Source organism: Littorina saxatilis, linkage group LG3 (genome assembly GCF_037325665.1).
Source record: "Littorina saxatilis isolate snail1 linkage group LG3, US_GU_Lsax_2.0, whole genome shotgun sequence".
NCBI lineage: Eukaryota > Metazoa > Mollusca > Gastropoda > Littorinimorpha > Littorinidae > Littorina > Littorina saxatilis.
In genome coordinates, this window is record NC_090247.1 from 22,480,048 (window position 1) to 22,502,949 (window position 22,902).

Below are 22,902 nucleotides of genomic sequence, written 5' to 3' on the forward strand. Positions count from 1 at the left end.
GGGGGGGGGGGGGGGGGCCTTAGCTAGACTCACACGTTTACTCATGTTTTTAGCACGAGTGGATATTTACGTGTATGACCGTTTTTACCCCGCCATTCAGGCAGCATACGCCGATTTCGGGGGAGGCATGCTGGGTATGTTCGTGTTTCTATAACCCACCGAACTCTGACATGGATTACAGGATCTTTTCCGTGCGCACTTGGTCTTGTGCTTGCGTGTACACACCAAGGGGGTTAAGTCACTAGCATGTCTGCACAAAAGTTGACCTGGGAGATCGGAAAAATATTCACTCTCGGCAGCGACCGGGATTCGAACTCACGACCTCCTGATTAGGAGGTCGACGTCTTACCACCACGCCACTGCGACCGCCGAAAGGGAATCAATTAACCAAAAACCTCGCGTTACCCTTGTCTTTCTCTGCAAACACAGTCACATCCAGACATGTTTAACTGACTGTATATATAGTTGAGTGGGACGAGACCTACTTCTTTCAGTGACTGTGCTCGCACTACTAAACCACTCTGACTTATATAATGTCCAAGCACAGGGCGAGGTAAAAAGATCTGTCATGCACGTTGAGGAAGAGTGTCCACCTAACCCACGTTATTACACCCCCGGTATAGGGGTGTGTATAGGTTTCGGTCGATGTGTTTGTTTGTTTGTTTGTGTGTTTGTGTGTTTGTGTTCAAGATCTCAAGAATGAACGGACCGATCGTCACCAAACTTGGTGAACAGGTTCTATACATTCCTGAGACGGTCCTTACAAAAATTGGGACCAGTCAAACACACGGTTAGGGAGTTATTGGTGGATTAAGATTCTACAAGGACTTATAGAGAAACATATTCATGGTCAAAGGGAAATAACCTTCTCAGTTGGTGGCAATGAGAATGGGTGCAGTGAGAATGGTTATTTCCCTTTGACCAACGGGGGTGTTTTTCCTACCTCGAAGGAATTTCTTGTTCTATCAAGTTAATCATTATTTCACGAGAGAGAGAAAGAGAAAACATTATGTCCTCCTGTGTTGTGTGTGTGTGTGTGTGTTGTGTGTGTGTGTGTGTGTGCATACAATTAAAAAAAAGTATTATTAAACATAAGTCAGTGGTTTTTTTTATACTGGTGTAAAACTGAAATGGTACCACATAGTGCGGGTAAGCTGAGTGTCTATTTCCAACTTCGACTCCTTTTAGTATGAACATGACATTTCGGTTTCTAATTATATTGAAAAAATTCACTGTGGTCTTTGCCAACATTAACCAAATGAACACAGTTCAAGAACGTTTCTGAACTTAATTTTTATGTTCGTCACAAGTCACAAGTATATACTCTTCGAGAAAATTGGAGAAAACAGACTACAGTATAAAAACACTTCAACAAGAACGTATTTTTCGTCAAACAAATTGAGCCATTAAAAGCCTGAAAACGTTGGAAAATGTTTTTTGAGCAAAACACGTTATATAGCATACACTTATACCTACATTTTCCTATAGCAACCTGAGTATAATTATAGGTACAGTAAAAAGCAACAGAAACAGCCATTGCAGAGATAAAAACCGTAAACGAACCGAGAGTTTCGTCCAGAATTAACTCCTGAAGAGAACCTGAAAAACGTTTTTGAGCAAAAAAATACAGTAAACACTAGTACACACGGGGACTTGGCTATGGCTACCTGGGTACAGTCAGTGTTCAGTGGCAGAAACAGGTATATATAGCGGAGATCAGTGGGAGGCTATTAGAGCTGGCTGCTTGCCATGCAGAGTGGAAGTAAAAGAGAAGACGTATCATTAGCAACGCTTGATGAGATTACGAGGCTGCGTCTACACCCCTCGGCTAACCCTCCAAGCTTACCCATGCACGCAACCCTTGCTCTCGCTGCGAGCAAACTGCGGAAGATTGGGGAACACCGCAGGTAGTCTGTCCCAGGCCCTCTGCTCCATGTACTCGCCCTTTCTTCTTCTCTGGAAGGAGGAATTCTTCAGCAAACAATTGAAGGTGGTGTGTTCAGGAACAGGAGATGTATACCCCGCGTACGCATGCATGCACACGGAAAAGCGCGAGCGGTGTATAGGTATAGACAGAGGTGTTGTGTTACTTTACTTGAAGTAGCTCAGTACTGCTAGTTAGTCAACGTAGAGAGGGGAATCGAGACGAGGGTCGTGGTGTATGTGTGTGTGTGTGTGTGTGTAGAGCGATTCTTTCTCTTTTTTTTTCTTCTGCGTTCGTGGGCTGAAACTCCCACGTACACTCGTGTTTTTTGCACGAGTGGAATTTCACGTGTATGACCGTTTTTTACCCCGCCATTTAGGCAGCCATACGCCGTTTTCGGAGGAAGCATGCTGGGTATTTTCGTGTTTCTATAACCCACCGAACTCTGACATGGATTACAGGATATTTTTCGTGCGCACTTGGTCTTGTGCTTGCGTGTACACACGGGGGTGTTCGGACACCGAGGAGAGTCTGCACACAAAGTTGACTCTGAGAAATAAATCTCTCGCCGAACGTGGGGACGAACTCACGCTGACAGCGGCCAACTGGATACAAATCCAGCGCGCTACCGACTGAGCTACATCCCCGCCCGTAGAGCGATTCAGAGTAAACTACTGGACCGATCTTTATGAAATTTTTCATGAGAGTTCCTGCGTATGATATCCCCAGACGTTTTTTTTTCATTTTTTGGATAAATGTTTTTGATGACGTCATATCCGGAATTTTGTAAAAGTTGAGGCGGCACTGTCACACCCTCATTTTTCAATCAAATTAATTGCAATTTTGGCCAAGCAATCTTCGACGAAGGCCGGACTTTGGTATTGCAATTCAACTTGGAGGCTTAAAAATTGATTAATGACTTTGGTCATTAACAAGAAGAGCAAACGCTCGATCGAGTCACTTTCGCAGTTCTGAATATTATATGAGGCATCAGATGGACAGGAAGAAATTGCTATTCACAACACAATGAGTCACGTTCACATAAAATTTGAGCCCGGTCACTTTTATAGTTTCCGAGAAAAGCCCAACGTTAAGTTGTGTGTTGCCGAACAGAAAAGGCTAGTTATCTCCCTTGTTTTTCTGATAACGTTCGTAAAAGGCTACAGATGTAAATACTTTGATGTAAAGAATAATCCTACAAAGTTTCAATCACATCCGATGAACTTTGTCAAAGATATAAAATGTCTAATTTTTCCTTTGACGCTGACCTGTGACCTTGAAAAAGGTCAAAGGTCAACGAAACCATCGTTAAAGTGTAGAGGTCATTGGAGGTCACGACTAAACAAAATATGAGCCCGATCGCTTTGATAGTTTCCGAGATACTTTGTCAAAGATATAAAATGTCTAATTTTTCCTTTGACGCTGACCTGTGACCTTGAAAAAGGTCAAAGGTCAACGAAACCATCGTTAAAGTGTAGAGGTCATTGGAGGTCACGACTAAACAAAATATGAGCCCGATCGCTTTGATAGTTTCCGAGAAAAGTCCAACGTTAAGGTGGTGTCTACGGACGGCCGGCCGGACAGACTAACACTGACCGATTACATAGAGTCACTTTTTCTCAAGTGACTCAAAAATCTGAAAATTGTAATTAAAATTATTTGTTTTATAAAACGATCCAAAATTACGTTTATCGTATTCTTCATCATTTTCTGATTCCAAAAACATATAAATATGTTATATTCGGATTAAAAACAAGCTCTGAAAATTAAAAATATAAAAATTATGATTAAAATTAAATTTCCGAAATCGATTTAAAAACAATTTCATCTTATTCCTTGTCGGTTCCTGATTCCAAAAACATATAGATATGATATGTTTGGATTAAAAACACGTTCAGAGAGTTAAAAAGAATAGAGATATAGAAAAGCGTGCTATCCTCCTCAGCGCAACCGCTACCGCGCTTTTCTGGATTGTTAATTTCACTGCCTTTGCCACGAGCGGTGTACAGACGATGCTACGAGTGTACGGTCTTGCGGAAAAAAATGCAATGCGTTCAGTTTCATTCTGTGAGTTCGACTGAGCTTGACTAAATGTTGTAGTTTCACCTTACGCGACTTGTTTCTTTCTTCTTTCTTGTGAAAACATAGTGGTGTCTGTTCTCTCTCCCTCTCTCTCTCTCACACACACACACTGACGCACACTCAAACACACACAAACACAGGTTGGCCAGTTTAAAAAAAAGAAGTTTCTCCAACATGCTTTTTTCCTCATTGTCTCCCAGGTACGGATATATATCCGTACCCACTCATATGGTTATATCTGATCAAGTACGGATATATCCGCTCAGACTGTTAGCTTCAGTTGCTTCCTGTAACGTCCATAATTACAACACCTGCATTCCAGCCTGTTACACAGTTACTACACAGTTACTACAATTCTGAGTGACCTGCTGCAGCACAGCTGGTCTCGCTAAAAAAAAACTTGGTCAACATAGGTGGGGTAGAGAGTGTTAATTCTTTTGTCTGAACTATTGTATTGACAGAAAAATGCGCAGAGACAGACGACAGACAAACAGAAAAAAAGTCAGTATAGGGATAGGAATGGAGAAGAACAACTGCAAGGCGGGTAAGGGGGGAGACACTTGTTCAGTCTACTATGAGAGAGAGAGAGAGAGAGAGAGAGAGAGAGAGAGAGAGAGAGACAGACAGACAGACAGACAGAGACAGAGAGACACACACACAGGTGCACACACACACAGATTTACACACAGACAGACAGACAGACAGACATACATACACACTGACACACAGATGCTGCGACACTGAAACAGAACTTGACTGCCAAGCTCACAAAGTCAGCTCACGAAGTCGACAACAAACACAGGCACTCTCTGGGGTGTTATCTCCTTTCTCTCTCTGTCTGGGGCCCCACAAACCTACCCCACATACTCTGGTTGACAGTCTTGTGGCGCAGTCACAAACACACACCGCTACCCCCATAGCAAACTCACGCTTATCTCTACCTCCTAACTTCACAAACGCAACCTGAATATTCCTCAAAACAAACTGAAACGTAGCCTACAGTTTGGCTATGGTATACCGCTGGGCCGGCTCTAAGTAAACGTGTGTAAAGTAGCGAATAAAGTCGTCAGATAGCATAACCACAAACCTACATTTGGATCCTTGAGTGTGAGTGAAACATCTCGAGTAATGTTCTCGAGTGTCTTCAAAGAGCAGAGGCTTGTGTGCATAGCAGTAACCTTGGTACGATGTTTACACAAAGCACAACAATATTTCATCATCAAACACAGAACAGCAGGTGGAGTCTTCTTCGTGAAAGTTTTATTATAACTTAGGTGGTAACAATCACATGAAATATGTCTCTCTCTTTCACTATCTCACACACACACACACACGAAGCACGACATTTATTTTGCCAGTGCCTCACATTTTCACTGAATTCAAGTCATTCCCACAAAACCTCTCTCTCTCTCTCTCGCTCTCTCACACACACACACACGAAGCACGACAGTTATTTTGCCAGTGCCTCACATTTTTTACTGAATTCAAGTCATTCCCACAAAACAACCTCTCTTCTCTCTCTCTCTCTCTCTCTCTCTCTCTCTCTCTCACACCCACACACACACAACTACACAGTCTCATGACAAGAAGGAGGCAAGTCATCAAAAAACGGTATGGTCTCATATCGCTGTCACGATGGCGATTCTCGCTAACCAGCTTTCCCAAGCCCCGTGCTAGCACAGTCACAGCACGACAAATAAAACGCGAGTCCGTAATGTCCTGAACACAACAGTTTTACGACTTGCCTTTCCTCAGGCCTCAGAATAGGCTGCCGACTTCAAAGGCGAGATCGAATCGCTCTTTCTTTTTCTTTATTTGGTGTTTAACGTCGTTTTCAACCACGAAGGTTATATCGCGACGGGGAAAGGGGGGAGATGGGATAGAGCCACTTGTCAATTGTTTCTTGTTCACAAAAGCACTAATCAAAAATTTGCTCCAGGGGCTTGCAACGTAGTACAATATATTACCTTACTGGGAGAATGCAAGTTTCCAGTACAAAGGACTTAACATTTCTTACATACTGCTTGACTAAAATCTTTACAAAAATTGACTACATTCTATACAAGAAACACTTAACAAGGGTAAAAGGAGAAACAGAATCCGTTAGTCGCCTCTTACGACATGCTGGGGAGCATCGGGTAAATTCTTCCCCCTAACCCGCGGGGGGTCGAATCGCTCAACGAATAGCACCCAAAGCATGTGTGAGGGAAAGAAAAGAATGCCAGTCAGTGTTGGGTGTTATGGAACGTGTTAACGCTTTTCTGTCTCTGTCCCGCTTATAAGAAGTTGAAGTCACCAGCGTGATTAAACACAACTCGTGCATGAGTAGAAAGTCCATACTTCATAATTATGTTGAGAGAGAGAAAGACCTTCTTGGGAGTAGAACAATATCCAAACTTCCTATGTTGAGTTAGAAAATGACTTTTTTTTGAGTAGAACAATATCCAAACTTCCTATGTTGAGAGAATAAAAAACACTTTCTTGTGAGTAGAAGCGTGTCCATACTTCTTATGTTGGGAGCAAAACAGACTTCTGAGTAGAACAATGTTCACACTTCCTATGTTGAGACAAGAAAAAGAAAAAAAAACATCTTCTTTGTAGTTCTAAATGAATACCTCCCATGTGGACAGAAGAACAAGAAAAATGCGTTGTTTCAACTTCACTATTGCGTCAATGTTCGTCCGTCCAGTAGAGACGGGTGCTCCCACACTAACACAAGCGTCGGTGTAAAGTTGGTTAAATAGTTAGAGCTGCGAAGAATACCACCATTAAAAACGTGATCTGGACAATGCCCGCATGCACAACGGCGGGCTATCAGTCGCCATCCTGCATACTGTTTAGCACAAGTTTTCTTTGAAGTGACCTTGTCGTATTTCTCAACAAAAAAATAACAAACAAATTTCGTATGTACACATAATCACAATAACCCGCATTCTCTTTCCCCTGCGTAACACAGGTCTTTTTTCAAAACAAAAATAACATAACAGGCCCTAGAACAAGGGCAAAGCTCTCTTGCCCCACGTTTGCAAACGTAAAACTAAAAGTAATCTTAGAACGTGCCGAAAAATCATTTTCAGAAAAGTAACAGAACAAGTCTTCAATCCTAAAGGAATTGTCTTTCCTTCTGAAGTTTTGCACGCACCTTTCAATTCATGTCAGGTAGATTCCACAGTTTAGAACAAGCCGTTCTCAACACATAGGTTTTCACTTAGTGAATAAAACGTACATAGCACGGAAGTCTCATCCCATGTAACACGGAAAACTAAAATTTGGCAAACGTGCAACTTTCAGCAGTTTAAATGCCCGGGCGGTTTCTAACACAGATGAGAAAGAAGACACAAACTGCAGGGTTTTTTGTTCAACAAGGGCTGCATAATCATGCCATCCCAATGAACAAACTGTTGCTACACAAAAGTGAAAGGAAAGACGCCCAAAACGTCCGAACACGTTCCACTGTTTCAATGGGGAAAAGTCGTGAAAAACCCCAGAGTCCAAACTTGTGTCGCCCCACACGTGAGATAGAAGACACAAAATATCTTTTCGTGTTTCACAAGGGCTGCCGAGTCCTGTCAACCCAGTTCACAAACAGTTACCACAAAAGTATCGGTCAAGGCAGTAAAGATACAGGGGAAGCAGCAATCAGACCCTGGAACCCGCCACTTTGGGCAAGTGTTTGTGTCCGTGCTGCGACTTCAAGATCACGACAGGGGCCGGGTGGTAGCTGGCGTTGTAGTGGGGGCTCCCTCCTCCCCCTCCTGAAGCTCCCCCTCCCCCACCCGCACCCGACCCCGGCCCGTGAGACGCCTTCCTCCTCTTGAACCTCCCGGAGCAGAAGTGTTTCCACGAGGCCACAGTCTTGGAGGACCAGATCCACATGCCGCTGGTGATGCCAACGACGAGCGACATGAAGATCTTCAGCATGTACACCTCCACTGTGGGGATGGACTGGTCCAGGGGGCAGTCCCCCTTCCCCCCACCCCCCTCCTCGGGCACACACGGCCTCCTCCTCGCCTCCTGCTGCCAGCGGTCAAAGTTCATCCTCTCGTAGAAGTAGCATCCGATGACACAGGTGGCGGGGACTGTGTAGAGCACAGAGAACACACCGATCTTAGCCATCAGTTTCTCCAGCTTGCGAATGTTGGGGCCACCCCCGCCTTCCTGTTTCAGGTTGGAGCGGATGCGGAAGAGCGCCACGAAGCCGGCGAGGATGAAGATAGTGCCGACGATGAGGTAGATGATGAGGGGAGTGAGGACGAAGCCGGTGAGGGCCCCGATGTCCTGGTTGCCCACGTAGCACATGCCGGTGAGTTCATCCCCATCCACACGCCTCATGGTGAGAATCACGATAGTCTGGATAGCCGGGATGGCCCACGCCGCCAGGTGGAAGTACGAGCTCAGCGCTTCGATCGCCTCCGCCCCCCACTTCCTCCCCGCCGCCAGGAACCAGGTCAAGGTGAGGATGACCCACCAGATGGACGAGGCCATGCCGAAGAAGTAGAGAACGAGGAAAACGATGATGCACCAGGTAGACTCCAGGCCCTCCTGGATGAGGAACTCGCTCCCGTCCCTGCCCTTGTCACACGAGATGGCCTCGGGCCCCGTGACGGCCCGGATCATGAAGGCGACCGAGTAGATGGCGTAGCACATGGACAGGAAGATGATGGGCCGCTCGGGGTACTTGAAGCGTGACGTGTCGATGACGAAGGTGAGGACCGTCATGGTGGTGGACAGGCAGCACAGCGAGGCCCACACGATCATCCACACCTGGAGGACACATGTATGTCAACGGTTAAAAATTATAGTTCATGATTGAGAGAGAGATAGGGAGAGAGGGAGGGAGGGAGGAGAGGGGAGGGGAGGGGGTGAAATAGAGGAGGGAGGGAGGGAGGGAGGGAGAGAGAGAGGGAGAAAAAGAGAGAGAGGGAGAAAGAGAGAGAGAGGGAGATGTTGGTTTTTAAAGTCCTCTCAGCCTATGAGGCCATGCAGCGCCGCAAGAGAGACAGCGAGATGCACAGATAGAGAGGCTTAAACAGAGGCATCCGGATACAAAAAGTGGTAGTTGGCTCTTAACCTAAAATCATATAAGTAATCATATATCATCATCATGGAAGTGACATACAGCAGTTATAAATCAACAACATTTCCTCTAAAAACAAATTAAAAAAAATAAAGTAATAAAACGGCACCAGAGTTTCAAAACTTATTCCCACCATGTGGAACGGAAACTCCCATCTAACATGCCCTTGCACACAGAAATACACACGCTATACCCTCCCCCCCCCCCCCACCCCCCCCCCCCCACCTCCACCACCTCCCCGCGCCCTAGACTGCAAGCTCAACGGAAGTAAAAATAAAAAAAAAGAGGGCATAATAAAGCGTTTTTCACAATGTGTAGTCCCTTGTGAGAAAAAATCTCTTTCATGGGATCAGGTTTTTTTTAATCGCAAAAGGGTAAAAAAAGAAGGGGGTTTGGGGTATGCAATAGAAAACTTATTTTGATTACAAGGGGATCAATGAGGGAAGGTGGGGGAGAATGTGTGTAGCCTATGTATGACATGTGTGTGTGGGTGAGGGTGTTTGGGGAAGGGGGGGGGGAGGGGTACTTGATAGATTCCTAGCACAAAGCTGTCAGTCAACGCCATCAGAAAACGTGTTGCCATAAGGCCGGCACGGCTGTTCCACCCTGGCTATCTCTCGTGAAATCACCCCACATCAAAACATATCACATCCCCGCTATCTGCATGATAGCTCGCTAATAACGTAGTTTTTACACCCCCATAAAATGAATATTGATAGATTGCAATAACGGGTAAACGTTAGTGTGCTTTATCTGGTGTAAAATAGTCATGACGCCGCATGCTGCATGCACCTAATGCACGTGATCACATATCGCTTCCCTGTCCGCACTGTAAAAGTAGGCCTACAACAGTAAAAAGGGTGTAAAGCTATAAGGCCAACAAAAAAAAAGGTCTGTTTACGGTAACATAGGCCAAAAAAATAGGGTCGGTAGGTCAGGAATTTTATTTATTTTTTCTTCTCAAAAAACCATATTTTTACGTTTTTTTTCCGTTTTTTTCCCCCCCCAAATGCCAAAAAAAAGTCTAGAATCGCACGAAAAAAATAGGGTCGGTCGGGTTACCGTAAACAGACCTATTTTTTTGTTTTGGCCTAACGGGGAAGCATTCTACCGTGTTCCAGTCTAATTTCATGATAAAATTGTTAAGTGTTGAAGAGGCCTACCACGTTACTAGCTGATCATCGTCGTTCATTGTTGCTTTAAAATGGCAAATGACTGTCAAATATATATCTGTCTTCCTGTGAGTTATATGAAGTTATTCGTCTTCTCATTAGCATATATAATATTGCAAATTGCATGCAGAATGTAAATTCTCGCTCCTGCCCCCCCCCCCCTTCTCTCTCTCTCTCTCTCTCTCTCTGTACTCATCTTTATCTCTCTTGTTAGGGGCTTATATTGACCGTCGTAACAAACGCAAACCATTACCACACATGGACATTACAGCATGAGCTTATCATATATCAATTGGAGCGTTTCAGTGTAAGGCACAGTCCTTCCTGTGTAAACTATATATGACTCACCATTTTAGATCAGGCTCACATAGGATAAGACAATCCCCCAACTTGGACACAGGGCACATACTGGTTTCTGTGCTCATTGAGACTGAATTTATTTAAAGAACCGATTTCACTTTAAGCCACTTAAAAAAGAAACAAATTATGAGCAAATCTTAGATAGTGCCTTTCAGAACTTGAACATGTATGCTCTCCAATACAATCTAAAAGCCAGGAATGAGAATTTAAAACAGCCCAAATAAAATGGAAAATCGTTTCAGAAAATGTCAAAATAAGAATTGTCAAGATGTGCATACCCCTGAATGAAGAGGAAACATGCAATGAGAAGCACATAGCCATGGTGCTGTTTATTGCTTCACGATCGTTATCAGTAATTAACAGTAGTTATAGTCCAACTTTTCATAAACTGAGTACCAGGGGTTAGAAATGAGGAATTTCACCAAAAGAAAAAGATTCTTATCTCTGAAAAACGCAGCATGTATGACAAAATTACCTTGGCGAAGTGTTTGTCCTCCTTGCGGAAAAAGACGTCGACGTCACATCGCGGTGCGCACGTGTTGTTGCCCTCAATCTTGTCCACGTGCACGAAGCGGGGGGGACACGTCTCTGCCTCCTTCTTCCCCCCGACCTCCTTCTTCTTCGCTGGCTCAGTGGATGTGCGGGTGCTGGACAGGGACATAAAAAGAGAAGGTGTTAGTTTTGGGGGGCAGTTTTGATCAATAGCGGAATGTCAACATGAACGCGTGCGAGCTCGAACAAACGAGAACACATTTGACCACAAACAGGTTCGCGTGCGTGTTTGCTCGCACGCACGCACAAGCACCCCCCAACACACACACACACAAATGATATACTCATATGGGACCTGGCCGCGCGCTCTATTCAGGAAACAAAATTACGTTCACACCAAACTTCCCAACACAATACAAAGCCTTTAGACTAGAGGCAAAGTTACAAAACAAGAACAAAATGATTAAAGAGAAATACTGAGAGGTATTGAGGATTGAAAGTTGTTTTTCAACAGGCATTACAACAAAAATAAAACTACCTAAAACAGCAATGACAACACCAAACTCCTACTCCCGAACCCACGCCCAAACCCAAGACCAGATTTACAGTAATGGCTCGAATCGGAGCGTTCACGTGTATCAATGTTGCATTTTTGTGGGAGCGTGAGGTGATAAAACATGGAACATGGAATCAATACCCTTCGCCAAGAAATGTGAGACTCGGAGACACCTCGGTCACAAATTTTAACACTGGAGACACTCTGAATTGCATCACGAGAGAGAGAGAGAGAGAGAGAGAGAGAGAGAGAGAGAGAGAGAGAGAGAGAGAGAGAGAGAGAGAGAGAGAGAGAGAGAGAGAGAGAGAGAGAGAGAATGATTTTAAAGAGCTTTGGGGTAGCTATATGGTCTCTTTCTACAAGCAGACTTGTAACGAAGAGTTTTTCCGCCTCAACTAGAACGTTTTCATGCGAGTAGTATTTTGACACAACAAAATAAATAAAATGTCTTCACCAGCATAATTGTATTTCTCTCATAGCAACATTTCTTTTATTGGGGAAAACGTAACACACGAAAGTTACTCAAAGATCCTGCCAGCAACAACCATTCGAAATGATTTCGTGTAGAATCTTTAACCTTTGAATGCCCCTCTTACCATAGTTGAACAATCAACCAACAAAGACTTACGCGTGCACTTTTATTTCATTGTCCTACAAATGCCACGAGATCACATCAAAGCGAACTATCATTACCCAGACGGCAACAAAGCGGTGTTGTGTAAATGTGATCCAGCTACTGGTGTAGATTGTCTGGTTTGGTGGGAGCCAGAAAAGACCTGTATCTCCGCACACGGCTCCCTGGCTGCAGGCCTGACATTCTAGGAAATGCCAAACCTGTCTCGCCGGAACGTCAACGGCGATCATGACTGCAGATGGATTGCAGGGTCAGTTGAACGTTTCTGACCGCTACTACATCACTGTCCGATTGTCAACTTTTGCTGTTGGAGAAATAGGTCGCTTTTTTTTTACTCACTATGTCAAAAGAGTACTGAATGTTCTGTGTATTCCGTTAACAAATTATGAATGTAACTAATCTAAAGGTTGCCAGCAATTTATACAGAGCAAAGTGATTCAATGCATACATTTGCTTCTTTTCTACTATGCAACGACTCTGCCAATAAACGATACAATGTAGTTTAAAATGTTAATAGGACTACAGAGAGAGAGAGAGAGAGAGAGAGAGAGAGAGAGAGAGAGAGAGGGAGCAGGCAGATTATGTCCGAGGGTTAACTCAAATGCAGAGAAGCTAGATATAGGCCGAAGATCACCACTTGACAATGCAACCGGATAAGGAAACTTATCGTTGATCTTTCTCACGCATGCAGGCATACAATTTAGTCATAAATTCACAATGCATGCCCACATCCATTATTTATTCATCAAAGCATGCATGTAGGGCCAATTCTCGAACGTTACGTGACATCTGCAGCAGCTGCCAAAATGCACGTTTCCGGCTTGGTTCACTCTCCATCTTATTATAGATATCACCCACACACACACGCACACTCGGAGAGAAACATAAACGCACGCCCGCACGCACGTACACACACACATACACGTACGTACGTTACGTGCGCACACACACACACACACACACACACACACACACATACTGATACACACACACTCATACAACACAGCACGAACTGGTTGTAACATCAACACAAACTTGTTTGAGCTGTACATGTCTCATTATCACGACAACAATCAGAAGCCACAGAGTATCACTGTCCTGTGAACTGTCTGACGGAAAACGAGCGACAAAATGAAAACGCGCAGTGCACAATGAAGGAACCATCAGACATCTTATCTGCCGCTCATCACATCTTCACGCGGACCGCAAATTACAGGTTTCGTTGCAACAACCAAGAGTGCAGTGTTAGAGTTTTGCAAGGAAGAACACCATTCTAAGCCGCGCAAGCCAATTTTGAGTGGGGTTTCAGAGTTTTGAAAGGAAGAATGCACCATTCTAAGCCGCGCAAAAGAATTTTGAGTGGGGTTTCAGAGTTTTCAAACGAAGAACACCATTCTAAGCCTACCTATCAAGGAAATTATGTGTTGCGTTTTATAGTTTTGCCAGAAAGTACACCATTCTAAGCCTTCCTACCAAGGGAATTCTGTGTGGGTTTTCAGAGATTTGCAAGGAAGAACATCGTTTCTAAGCCATGCAAGAGAATTCTGTAGTGTACTTGGAAGTTGAACGTCTGTATACTGCCGAGGACGGATTCGGTCCTACAAAGTGAGCGGATATATTATATATATCCTGTGACAAACAGTCCTTGCCGTACAACTTCTGAGTCTCCTGTTCCCTGGTGTTCAAACTGATTTCTCTTCCACAGACAGACAGAGAGAGAGAGAGAGAGAGAGAGAGAGAGAGAGAGAGAGAGAGAGAGAGAGAGAGAGAGAGACAAAGAGAGAGAGAGGGAGAGAGAGACGGAGAGAGAGGGAGAGAAAGAGAGAGAGAGAGAAAGAGAGAGAGAGAGAGAGGGGGGAGAGAGAGGGGGGGGAAGAGACTGACAGACACAGACACATAGTCATGTATACAAAGAGAGCCAGAGGCCGAGAGAGTGAGACAGACAGACAGACAGATGCATCAGACAGACAGACAGAGATGAACATGCATACAGACAGACAGAGGGAGGGGGGCACAGAATAACATGCAGTCATGTCCAAAATAGCCCTCATGTTTAAATATATCCATTAATTTTGATTTCCTTGTCACTCTCTGGCTAATCTAATACAAATGAAGTAATGTATTCTTTTCTCCAATTTCTTCTGCAAAATGCAATTTGTTAGTCTTCTTCCTCTTATTATTACTATTATATTTTGTTAAAAAACAAAGGAATACTGTACTCTGTATATTTTGGCCAAGAAAGAAAGTTTATAGGTGTTGTTTATTTTCGCATGGTTCGTCAAACTATCCGCTGGTCTTAGAGTGAGACCCATGTCTGTGGATACCGTATTATAAATGAACGACCAGCCGCCAGAGCGTGCAGTGAGCCGTGTCCAAAGCCAATCACTCATCCGTCCCTAACCTACCACCTGGGGTCACGGTCACCAAAAATAGCCAGAGTAACACTGATATCTATAACCGTGAAATCCATCAAAGGCAAGAAGCGAACTGTGCTATGTATCAGCCGTGTGCAAGTTGTGCGAAAGTCAGCAAAAACTATAATGGACAGAAACAAAGTACTGCTGCATGTTATAATTTCTTGCTTTAACCAGCTGTGTAACTGTCGGTTTTGTTTCCTTACACGGCGGGTGAATTCAGCCCTGAAAGTGAAACCTTTGTCGTGAGAATATTGAAGGTGATCAACACCACGACAAACCTCTACAGGGATTGGCTTCACACCGTATTCCGTGGTTGAACTAGGCAAATCTGTCCGAAGCGGTTGCACCCTTATTTTTCTGTCCGAAGGGAGACACGCGACGTAAGTTTCTGCACAAAATCACCTGTAATTCCTCACAAATGACATATCCTCACAAAACTACCGTTTGTACTTTGGCCTAAGGTGTCATAGCATCATATCATCGATTTGTTTCATTGCTTCAATGTGTTTGTGAACGTTGGCCTTCAAGTATTTACACATTTCAAGCGCATTATGTGCAAATTTTGACTTTCCGCAGTTACTAAGGAAATTCAAGCACACGAGAAAGGCTACACGCGATTGTAATGTGATCTATGGTCATTTCTTGACATCTGGCGGGGATGTAGCTCAGTCGGTAGCGCACTGGATTTGTATCCAGTTGGCCGCTGTCAGCGTGAGTTCGTCCCCACGTTCGGCGGGAGATTTATTTCTCAGAGTCAGCTTTGTGTGCAGACTGACTCTCCTCGGTGTCCGAACACCCCCGTGTGTACACGCAAGCACAAGACCAAGTGCGCACGAAAAAGATCCTGTAATCCATGTCAGAGTTCGGTGGGTTATAGAAACACGAAAATACCCAGCATGCTTCCTCCGAAAAACGACGTATGACTGCCTAAATGGCGGGGTAAAAAACGGTCATACACGTAAATCAGTTTCCACTCGTGCAAAAAACACGAGTGTACGAGGGAGTTTCAGCCCACGAACGCAGAAGAAGAAGAAGAGCATTGTGATGATATATTTATATGTCATTTGTGAGGAATTACTGGTGATTTTGTGCAGAAACTTACGTCGCGTGTCTCCCTTCGGACAAAAAAATAAGGGTGCAACCACGGTGTGGGCTTGGGCGTCGGTCATCGGTCTTTTGCCATGTTAAATTCGGAAAAGACCGACACACGTGGGTCAATCCGTCAGTTGACCGATAGACATGCAGCAGTCAGTCAGCTCGTCTTATTTTGGCGAACAAGAAAAACAATGCAACCAACATCATTGGATGGGGGACATTCAGTTTGTTTTCTTAGTCCCGTGGCGGAAGGAAAGTTTTTTTTCTTGACTGATTGGTTTGCAAAAATGACTGATTGATTCATGGCTGAGTCAGTCAATGGATCTCTAGTGGACAAAACCCAAGCCAATCCCTACTTCTATTTGATATTATGTAACAGTTTCCGCTTCAACCCTACATGTATTTTGATTTATATGCAACAGTACCTGCTTGAATATTTTTAGCACACGGTCTGCTTTCAGGCTTAATTCAAGCAGAAATATTTATCTAATAAGTATATATATCCCTTTACTTACCGATAAAAAATAAAAGAACCGACAACTGAGAAAACCACAAATCGAATTTCATTCAAAACATCGGAAGAATCTATGAAGTAGGAAACGGTTTGGGAAAGCGCTGGGGAAACTGCATAAATGCTGTTTAAGAGGGAAAACTGAATACAGCAACAACAACAAAGTTTTTGTTTAAATCCCACACCCTGTACAACACTCACATGGGTCTCCTGAAAACAAAATGAAGCAGGCTAACATCAAAAAGATACATGTATTAAAGGCAAATCGAAATCAACCAAACCACTTATCCCCGCCAGGCCATGCTCAATCTTTGGATCGTTTCCCACCACTGAAGTAGCGATTCAATATTTCCCCATTTAAAGATGCCTTTTGTCTCGTGTGTGATATATATGCCATGTAAAACACCACAGATAAATATATCTCCAGGCTTTTAGTTTTACACTGATGACGAGCATCGTTCCATTTGGACACCACTACTTACATCTATATACAGCCTCTTTTTGTGCAAAGAAAGACAGTTTTACTGAATTAATTTCGCAGATAAAGGAATGTGTCACTGTCAGTGTCAGTTACAAAATTAATGGAGCAAAACAAAAGACAAAAAAATTCCCCAAAAAGCTTGACAGTATTTTTTTTGGGGGGGGGGGGGGGGGGGTGGAAAGATGCTCTTTGGGTTAAACTTTTACTTGAAAAGTCTGGACGGATCCATGGCAAGTGATTTGCAAGGCACATGTAATTAATATACACTGGAAGGATTTAAGGTACCCTCTCTGCCTTCGTTGCAAAACGATATTATAGCGATTCTGCATGATGAGATACTTGATTCTTTTCACACTCACTCGCTCAGGAAGGTCATCAACTCGAGGCATGAAAGAGGGAGAAATTAATGATTCTACACCTGTTTCTCTCTCTCTCTCTCTCTCTCTCTCTCTCTCTCTCTCTCTCTCTCTCTCTCTCTCTCTCTCTCTCTCTCGAAAGAGGGAGAAATTAGAAATTAATGATTCTACACCTGTTTCTCTCTCTCTCTCTCTCTCTCTCTCTCTCTCTCTCTCTCTCTCTCTCTCTCTCTCTCTCTCTCTCTCTGAGTCTCTCTCTCTGATGTATAGTAAGCCGAGGAAATCCATCATTAATCATTTCCGCTTTTCGTTGTGTAGCTTTTTTGTGTGCAAGGGGTTAAAGATTCGTTTGGGACGATGCTTCCTGCAAAACTTGTGTGTAGATTTTTATTTTTTATTAATTGAATCGTGCTTACAAGATACAAATCATAAGCCTGAAAGATTCGTTGAAAATATGACTGAATGATTATGACATTTTTTGCAAAATAATTAAACAGTGATTTATTTCTCTTTCCTGTTAACATCTTGTGAATGCTTTGCACACTTATTTTACCTTTGCAGCGTTCTGAACTATGAATGACCTTGTGATGTATTACCCGCTCTAAGTCTAATAGTTGCTTCAAAGGCAAGCGCATCAAACCACTTCTTGCAGCTTTGAAGAGCTTTTGAAGCAGCGTTTCACAAAAGTATTTAATGTCATGTCACAATAACTTATAGTTATACGCAATATATTACTTGTCTCTGTTTTCTTAGCTAAAGCTTGGGTATACATACATGTATAAAAACTACATTGGAAAAGTCGTAAAATGGAAAGAAAATTGCAAGCAGCACAAACTAGTTGGCTGTATAATTACTATAACCTATATATTGAAAATTCACCATGCACTTCCACAATCTTATTTTATTGAACTTTCTCACAGTTCTGCACACACACACACACACACTCTTTCTCTCTCTGTTGATGTGAGTGTATGTGTCGGATGTGTGTGTATGTGGGGGGGAGGAGAGAGAGAGAGAGAGAGAGAGAGAGAGAGAGAGAGAGAGAGAGAGAGAGAGAGATTGGAAGGGGGGGATAGACAAAGTGCATACTTGTAATTGTTCTTGTGAACTGAGAGAGAGAGAGAGAGAGAGAGAGAGAGAGAGAGAGAGAGAGAGAGAGAGAGAGAGAGAGAGAGCTATTCGAAAATGCCTTGCCTTCCAGTGATAGCTTTCTTCATGTACCAGCCCAAAATATTAACCATGTGTTAAGCGCGAGTTAAGGGGAACATGTTTCATTGGCTGGTAGTGGTACTGAACATGAACTAAACCGACCTAAAACTCATTGTATTTTATAAGCTTACGTACTTACACGAGTTCGAATGCTTTAAAGAGCCACTTCTCCTCTAAGGGTCAGCCTGATGGTAAACAGCTTCGACAGGTCAGGTCCGTTACAACAAACTTGTGAGCTTAAAAGACTTATCCAGAGAGTCACCAAAACAAGCCTGAAGGTTGCACATGTATATATCCGAGGCTGAACTCCCTGAAAAACTGCTACTTTCGTAGCCGTAGTGGTAAAGCCGGAACTACTAGTTTGCAGAGTTAAACTAAAAGCAGAACTGCTACTGAATGTGACCTAACATTACCACCACTGACTCAAGGGTCGTAATCAAACAACAAGTAGTATGTGAGAGTTTACCCGAGGCTGAACTCCTTGAAGAATTGCTTCTAGCTCGTTTAATCAAGGCGAATGCAGAACTGCTACTAAAGCCTGTTCTTAAATGGGCTAAGTCGACTATGCGAAATATCCTTTGCGAAGCTGGACGCACAAAGCTTAAAGCCATATGTACTCGATGACTATACACGCTAATTGCTTTACCAACAGCTGGAGACATGCTAAATTAAGTTCCCTGCAAAATATTGTGGTCTAGGACCCCTTCAATGTTGAGATATATATTTGAATTTTCATTTTGATCTGGATCGTCCTATTTATAGATTTGGCAACACATGTAACGTTGATGCAAGGGAGAGAACACCGCGGCTTTGTTGACATCCTCACTTTTTCAGAGGCTAGAACAAGCTGTAATGCATGTATTATGGTCCGCGCATGGTGACGTATCGTCATTATATGGTCTTATGGTGCGTTTGACATCGATTGTAGGCAAACTACACTTTGTAAACACGGGAGTGCGTTAGTATGCCTTTAAGCACTGAGATTTCGGTAAAAAGACTTCGCGAAGTCTTCACAAATTCGACTTCAGACTCAATTAAGGACCAACTTAAATGTGACCTAAAACTAACGTGACGACTCAAGGGTCGTAAACAAACAACAAGCAGTCTGTGAGCGCTTACTGACCCAAGGTTGAACTTCTTGAAGAACTGCTTCTCTCGTGAAGCAGAATCAATGACACTGCATAGCACAGTTACTGATAATAGTTGTGACCTCAATCACAAGGATTAATTAAAGGGTAAAATGAAACAAAAAGCTGCCTGTGAGCACTTACCCGAGGTTAAACCCCTCCTTGAAAAGCTGTTTCCAGTCGACGTTCTCCTCCAGGTTGACGCCCAGAGTGCCCGGCACGTACTCCGGCTCGTCCGTGACACTGGGCGCCTCCATGCACAGGTTGCTGCGCGCGTCGCTCTTCTCGGGCAGCTTGTCGCACGACAGCATGCTTGGCCATGGGAAGTTGAATCGCTGCAGGATGGGCTCGCACTTGGACTTCACCTCCAGACACATAGACCTACAGGCCGTGATGATCATCGTCTCCTCGACCATCTCCGTGCACATGGGCGCGTACAGCGAGCAGAGAAAGAACTTGAGGAAGCGCGAGCAGCCGATCTGGACCAGCGGGATGAACTCGTGCACCTGGATGGCGGCGTCCTTCTGGTTGGTGTGGCCCACCAGGTTGGGCATGCGGGTCATGTTGTAACGCATGTCCAGACACATTGGGATGGTCACCGGCTCGCACCGGCCCGCCATGTGGGGGTGGTCCAGGTTCAGCCCCGAGACACCCGTCGCCGTCACCATGGCAACACACAGCGTCACCATCACCACCGTCACACTCCTAGGTAACCTCGGGGACCGAACCATCCTCCTGCTACTCCTCGTCGTCGTCATCGTCACACTTTGCCCGTTTCCGTTAGAACACTGTGGGGTCGTCGTCATCGTCACACTTTGTCTGTTTCCGTTAGAACACTGAGGGCTGTACGTTGTAGTATAGTATCGATATCCATATCCATCCCGTGTCACGTCATGCTGGTGAATGAACGACAGTGTCGCGTTTCCACCACCAGCGCTACTACCACATCCACGAGGCCAGCGAGAAGAACCCTCACCACTGTTGCTCTGATCGGCCGTCGGAGGCCGCATGGCTGTGTGTACATACACCCCGCATTCGCAACACTACACAACAACACGCCTGCCACTCAACTTTCTCACTTCTTCGAGTCACTCGCGGTAACTGTGTGTGCTTGGCGAGATGCCGCTACTACTGCTACAACTGCCGTGCACGCGCTGTGTTGAGACTGAGAACGAAAGCAGAGAGCAGTGAAGAAGTTGGAAGCACAAGACAGTAGTGGCGTTCGGTACCGTGGTGCTCCGTTGGCTGACAGACTGGCGGACTGACGTGGGAGCGGACGGGTAGAGCGGCGTGATGAGCCTTCCCTGTCAACACCAAACCCAATGACTGACTGGTGAGAGAGCGATCCGAGTCGTTCTGTCGCTCCTCTTCGCGCGCCCCGACATGCGGCGCCATTAAACTTCATACGCTTGCAGACGACAACTTTTACGACACTCTATTCCGTTAATGCGTCTTACTGAAAAGGCTTTTGCACCCCGTGTGTAACGTGAGTCGTATACAAGAATATCTCTGTCAAAAGTTTGACATTTTACTTCATCAACCCGGAAAACTTGGCTAAGGTTCCTCAGAACTACTTTGTTTTGTGTAGGGATATCGCACGCACGCACAGAAGGTGGGGACGTAGGCGGTAACCTGAGCGGCCAAGTCGCCAGCAGGAGCGCTCTTCGCCTGTCAATCACCTGCCGCGCGCTGTGGGTATCGGCCGTGATCTATGGAATTAGGCTCCGCCCCTTTCTGCCACTCAATGTGGCGCGCGTGCTGATACCTCTTTGAAGTTTGCGGTTGTTATAGGCGAAAACACTCGACGCGGCCTGGGTGTTTTTATTGACACCGGTTGCAAGAAGAATGTGTTCAAACGCTTTGATCCGTCTCTCGGTTTACTTACGCCCGCCACTAGATGAGGATGCTGGCTATTCTGTGTATGGAGCTATTATGGTGTGTAGCCGGGTTCACCTTTGATGTCTGTGTCCAGATCAATTGTACACTCGTCTGACTGCTGCACGCTTCTGTCTTGATCATTCACTTGTTTTGTCATCCTCGTCTGTTCATCTTCAAAGTTTTACCTGACACTTCTGTTGTATTCGTGGACTTGTGGAACTTTGGATATGGGGGCTGGCCCACAACTAGTCTGGAAGTAATCTAAGAGCATTTATTTCTGTACCCACCTCAGGGCCGGACTAGGCTAAGAGGAGGGGGGTGGGGGGGTTGCTAGAGGTGGTCCAGGGGGATATCCCCCCTGGCGGCAGGGGCGAATCAGTTCATTTTATGGGGGGGGGGTTCAAAAGTATATTGTGAAGATATGGGTGTGAAGGCGCGAAGCGCCGAGCCGACGGCGCGAAGCGCCTAGCTTGCATGCTAGGGGGGTCCGGGGGCATGCCCCCCCAGAAAATTTTGAAAAAAGGATGCAAAATGGTGCAATCTGGTGCATTCTGAGGATGATCATTACCAGTTTCAGGCAGCAGATTTTGTCACTGATTATAACCCCCAAAATTGAAACTCAATGTAAAATAAAGAAATGCATACCTCATTCAATATTTTTATATTTTTATATTTATAAGGTGGGTCCGGAAACCCTAGAACCCCCCCCCCCCCCCCTCGTCCGCTCATGGGCGGGGTCAAGGGGCAGAGCCCCTTGTGGGGGTCAGGGGGCGAAGCCCCCTGAAGCTGATGCTTGTCCCATGCCTAGCTACCGATGCCCAGCCCTGGTTCTTCTTCTTCAAAGAAGTTGTAACCTAAATTTTGAATGCCTTTAGACATCGTTAATTTCAGATCCAGGGTTGGTTGTTTTTACGCAATATCGGCCAGGTGCTCGCAAAAATTGTTTTTTCTTGATCTTGACACCGTCCTGGTATATATGTTTTTAGTTTTTCACGGACAAAATGGTTTTCGAACAGCTCTCTTCATCTTTTTCCATGCACATTTCTTGTGTGTGTACTACGAGAAAAATATTGAATGTTTCAACTCCACACCCTTAAACCCCATACCCGACTCAAAATCGCAACCTTCCTATTCTAGTCAACCAATTGGAAGTAAGCGTTACGGGCATATGCTTTGGAACATTATATTCGTGCATAGTTTTGTGACACATGTTTTTGTCATTTTGCTGATGGTTTTATTGTCAGGTGATGTCCACCCAAACCCAGGCCCGCCTGGTAGAGAGCATGTTAAAGATACCTCTATTTTGCATATAAATGTACGTAGTTTGCGAAACAAGATTGATATTTTACAATGTGAAGTTAAAGAGCACGATATTGTGACTTTGTCAGAAACTTGGTTGTGTGACTCGATATCAAACGACAGTTTATGCCTCAAAGGATTTCATCCCCCAGTGCGTCTTGATAGGCCAGATGGATATGGAGGGGTAGCTGTTTATGTGAAAAACGATTTTATTTGCAAACCAAGGCCTGAT

At 44.5% G+C, this 22,902-nt stretch overlaps 1 protein-coding gene across 1 annotated transcript; it reads right to left on the minus strand.

The window, feature by feature from the left end:
- Positions 1-6,269: 6,269 nt before the first annotated feature.
- LOC138961886 (frizzled-10-B-like) lies at positions 6,270-21,126 on the minus strand. Its single transcript, XM_070333568.1, has 3 exons — positions 19,638-21,126; positions 11,091-11,262; positions 6,270-8,770 (listed from the first exon to the last, which is right to left on the minus strand). The coding sequence occupies exons 1-3, from the start codon at positions 20,501-20,503 to the stop codon at positions 7,646-7,648; spliced, it is 2,163 nt and encodes a 720-aa protein (XP_070189669.1). The 5' UTR covers positions 20,504-21,126; the 3' UTR covers positions 6,270-7,645.
- Between the last annotated feature and the right edge of the window lie 1,776 nt (positions 21,127-22,902).

What these genes read in the sequence shown, in the direction of transcription:
- LOC138961886 (XM_070333568.1), bottom strand. Translation starts at nt 20,503, where the DNA reads ATGCGGCCTCCGACGGCCGATCAGAGCAACAGTGGTGAGGGTTCTTCT. An exon ending in AAGGAGGGGTTTAACCTCGG is followed by an intron (nt 11,263 to 19,637) that starts GTAAGTGCTCAC and finishes GTCCCTGTCCAG; the next exon opens with CACCCGCACATCCACTGAGC. An exon ending in AGGACAAACACTTCGCCAAG is followed by an intron (nt 8,771 to 11,090) that starts GTAATTTTGTCA and finishes TGTGTCCTCCAG; the next exon opens with GTGTGGATGATCGTGTGGGC.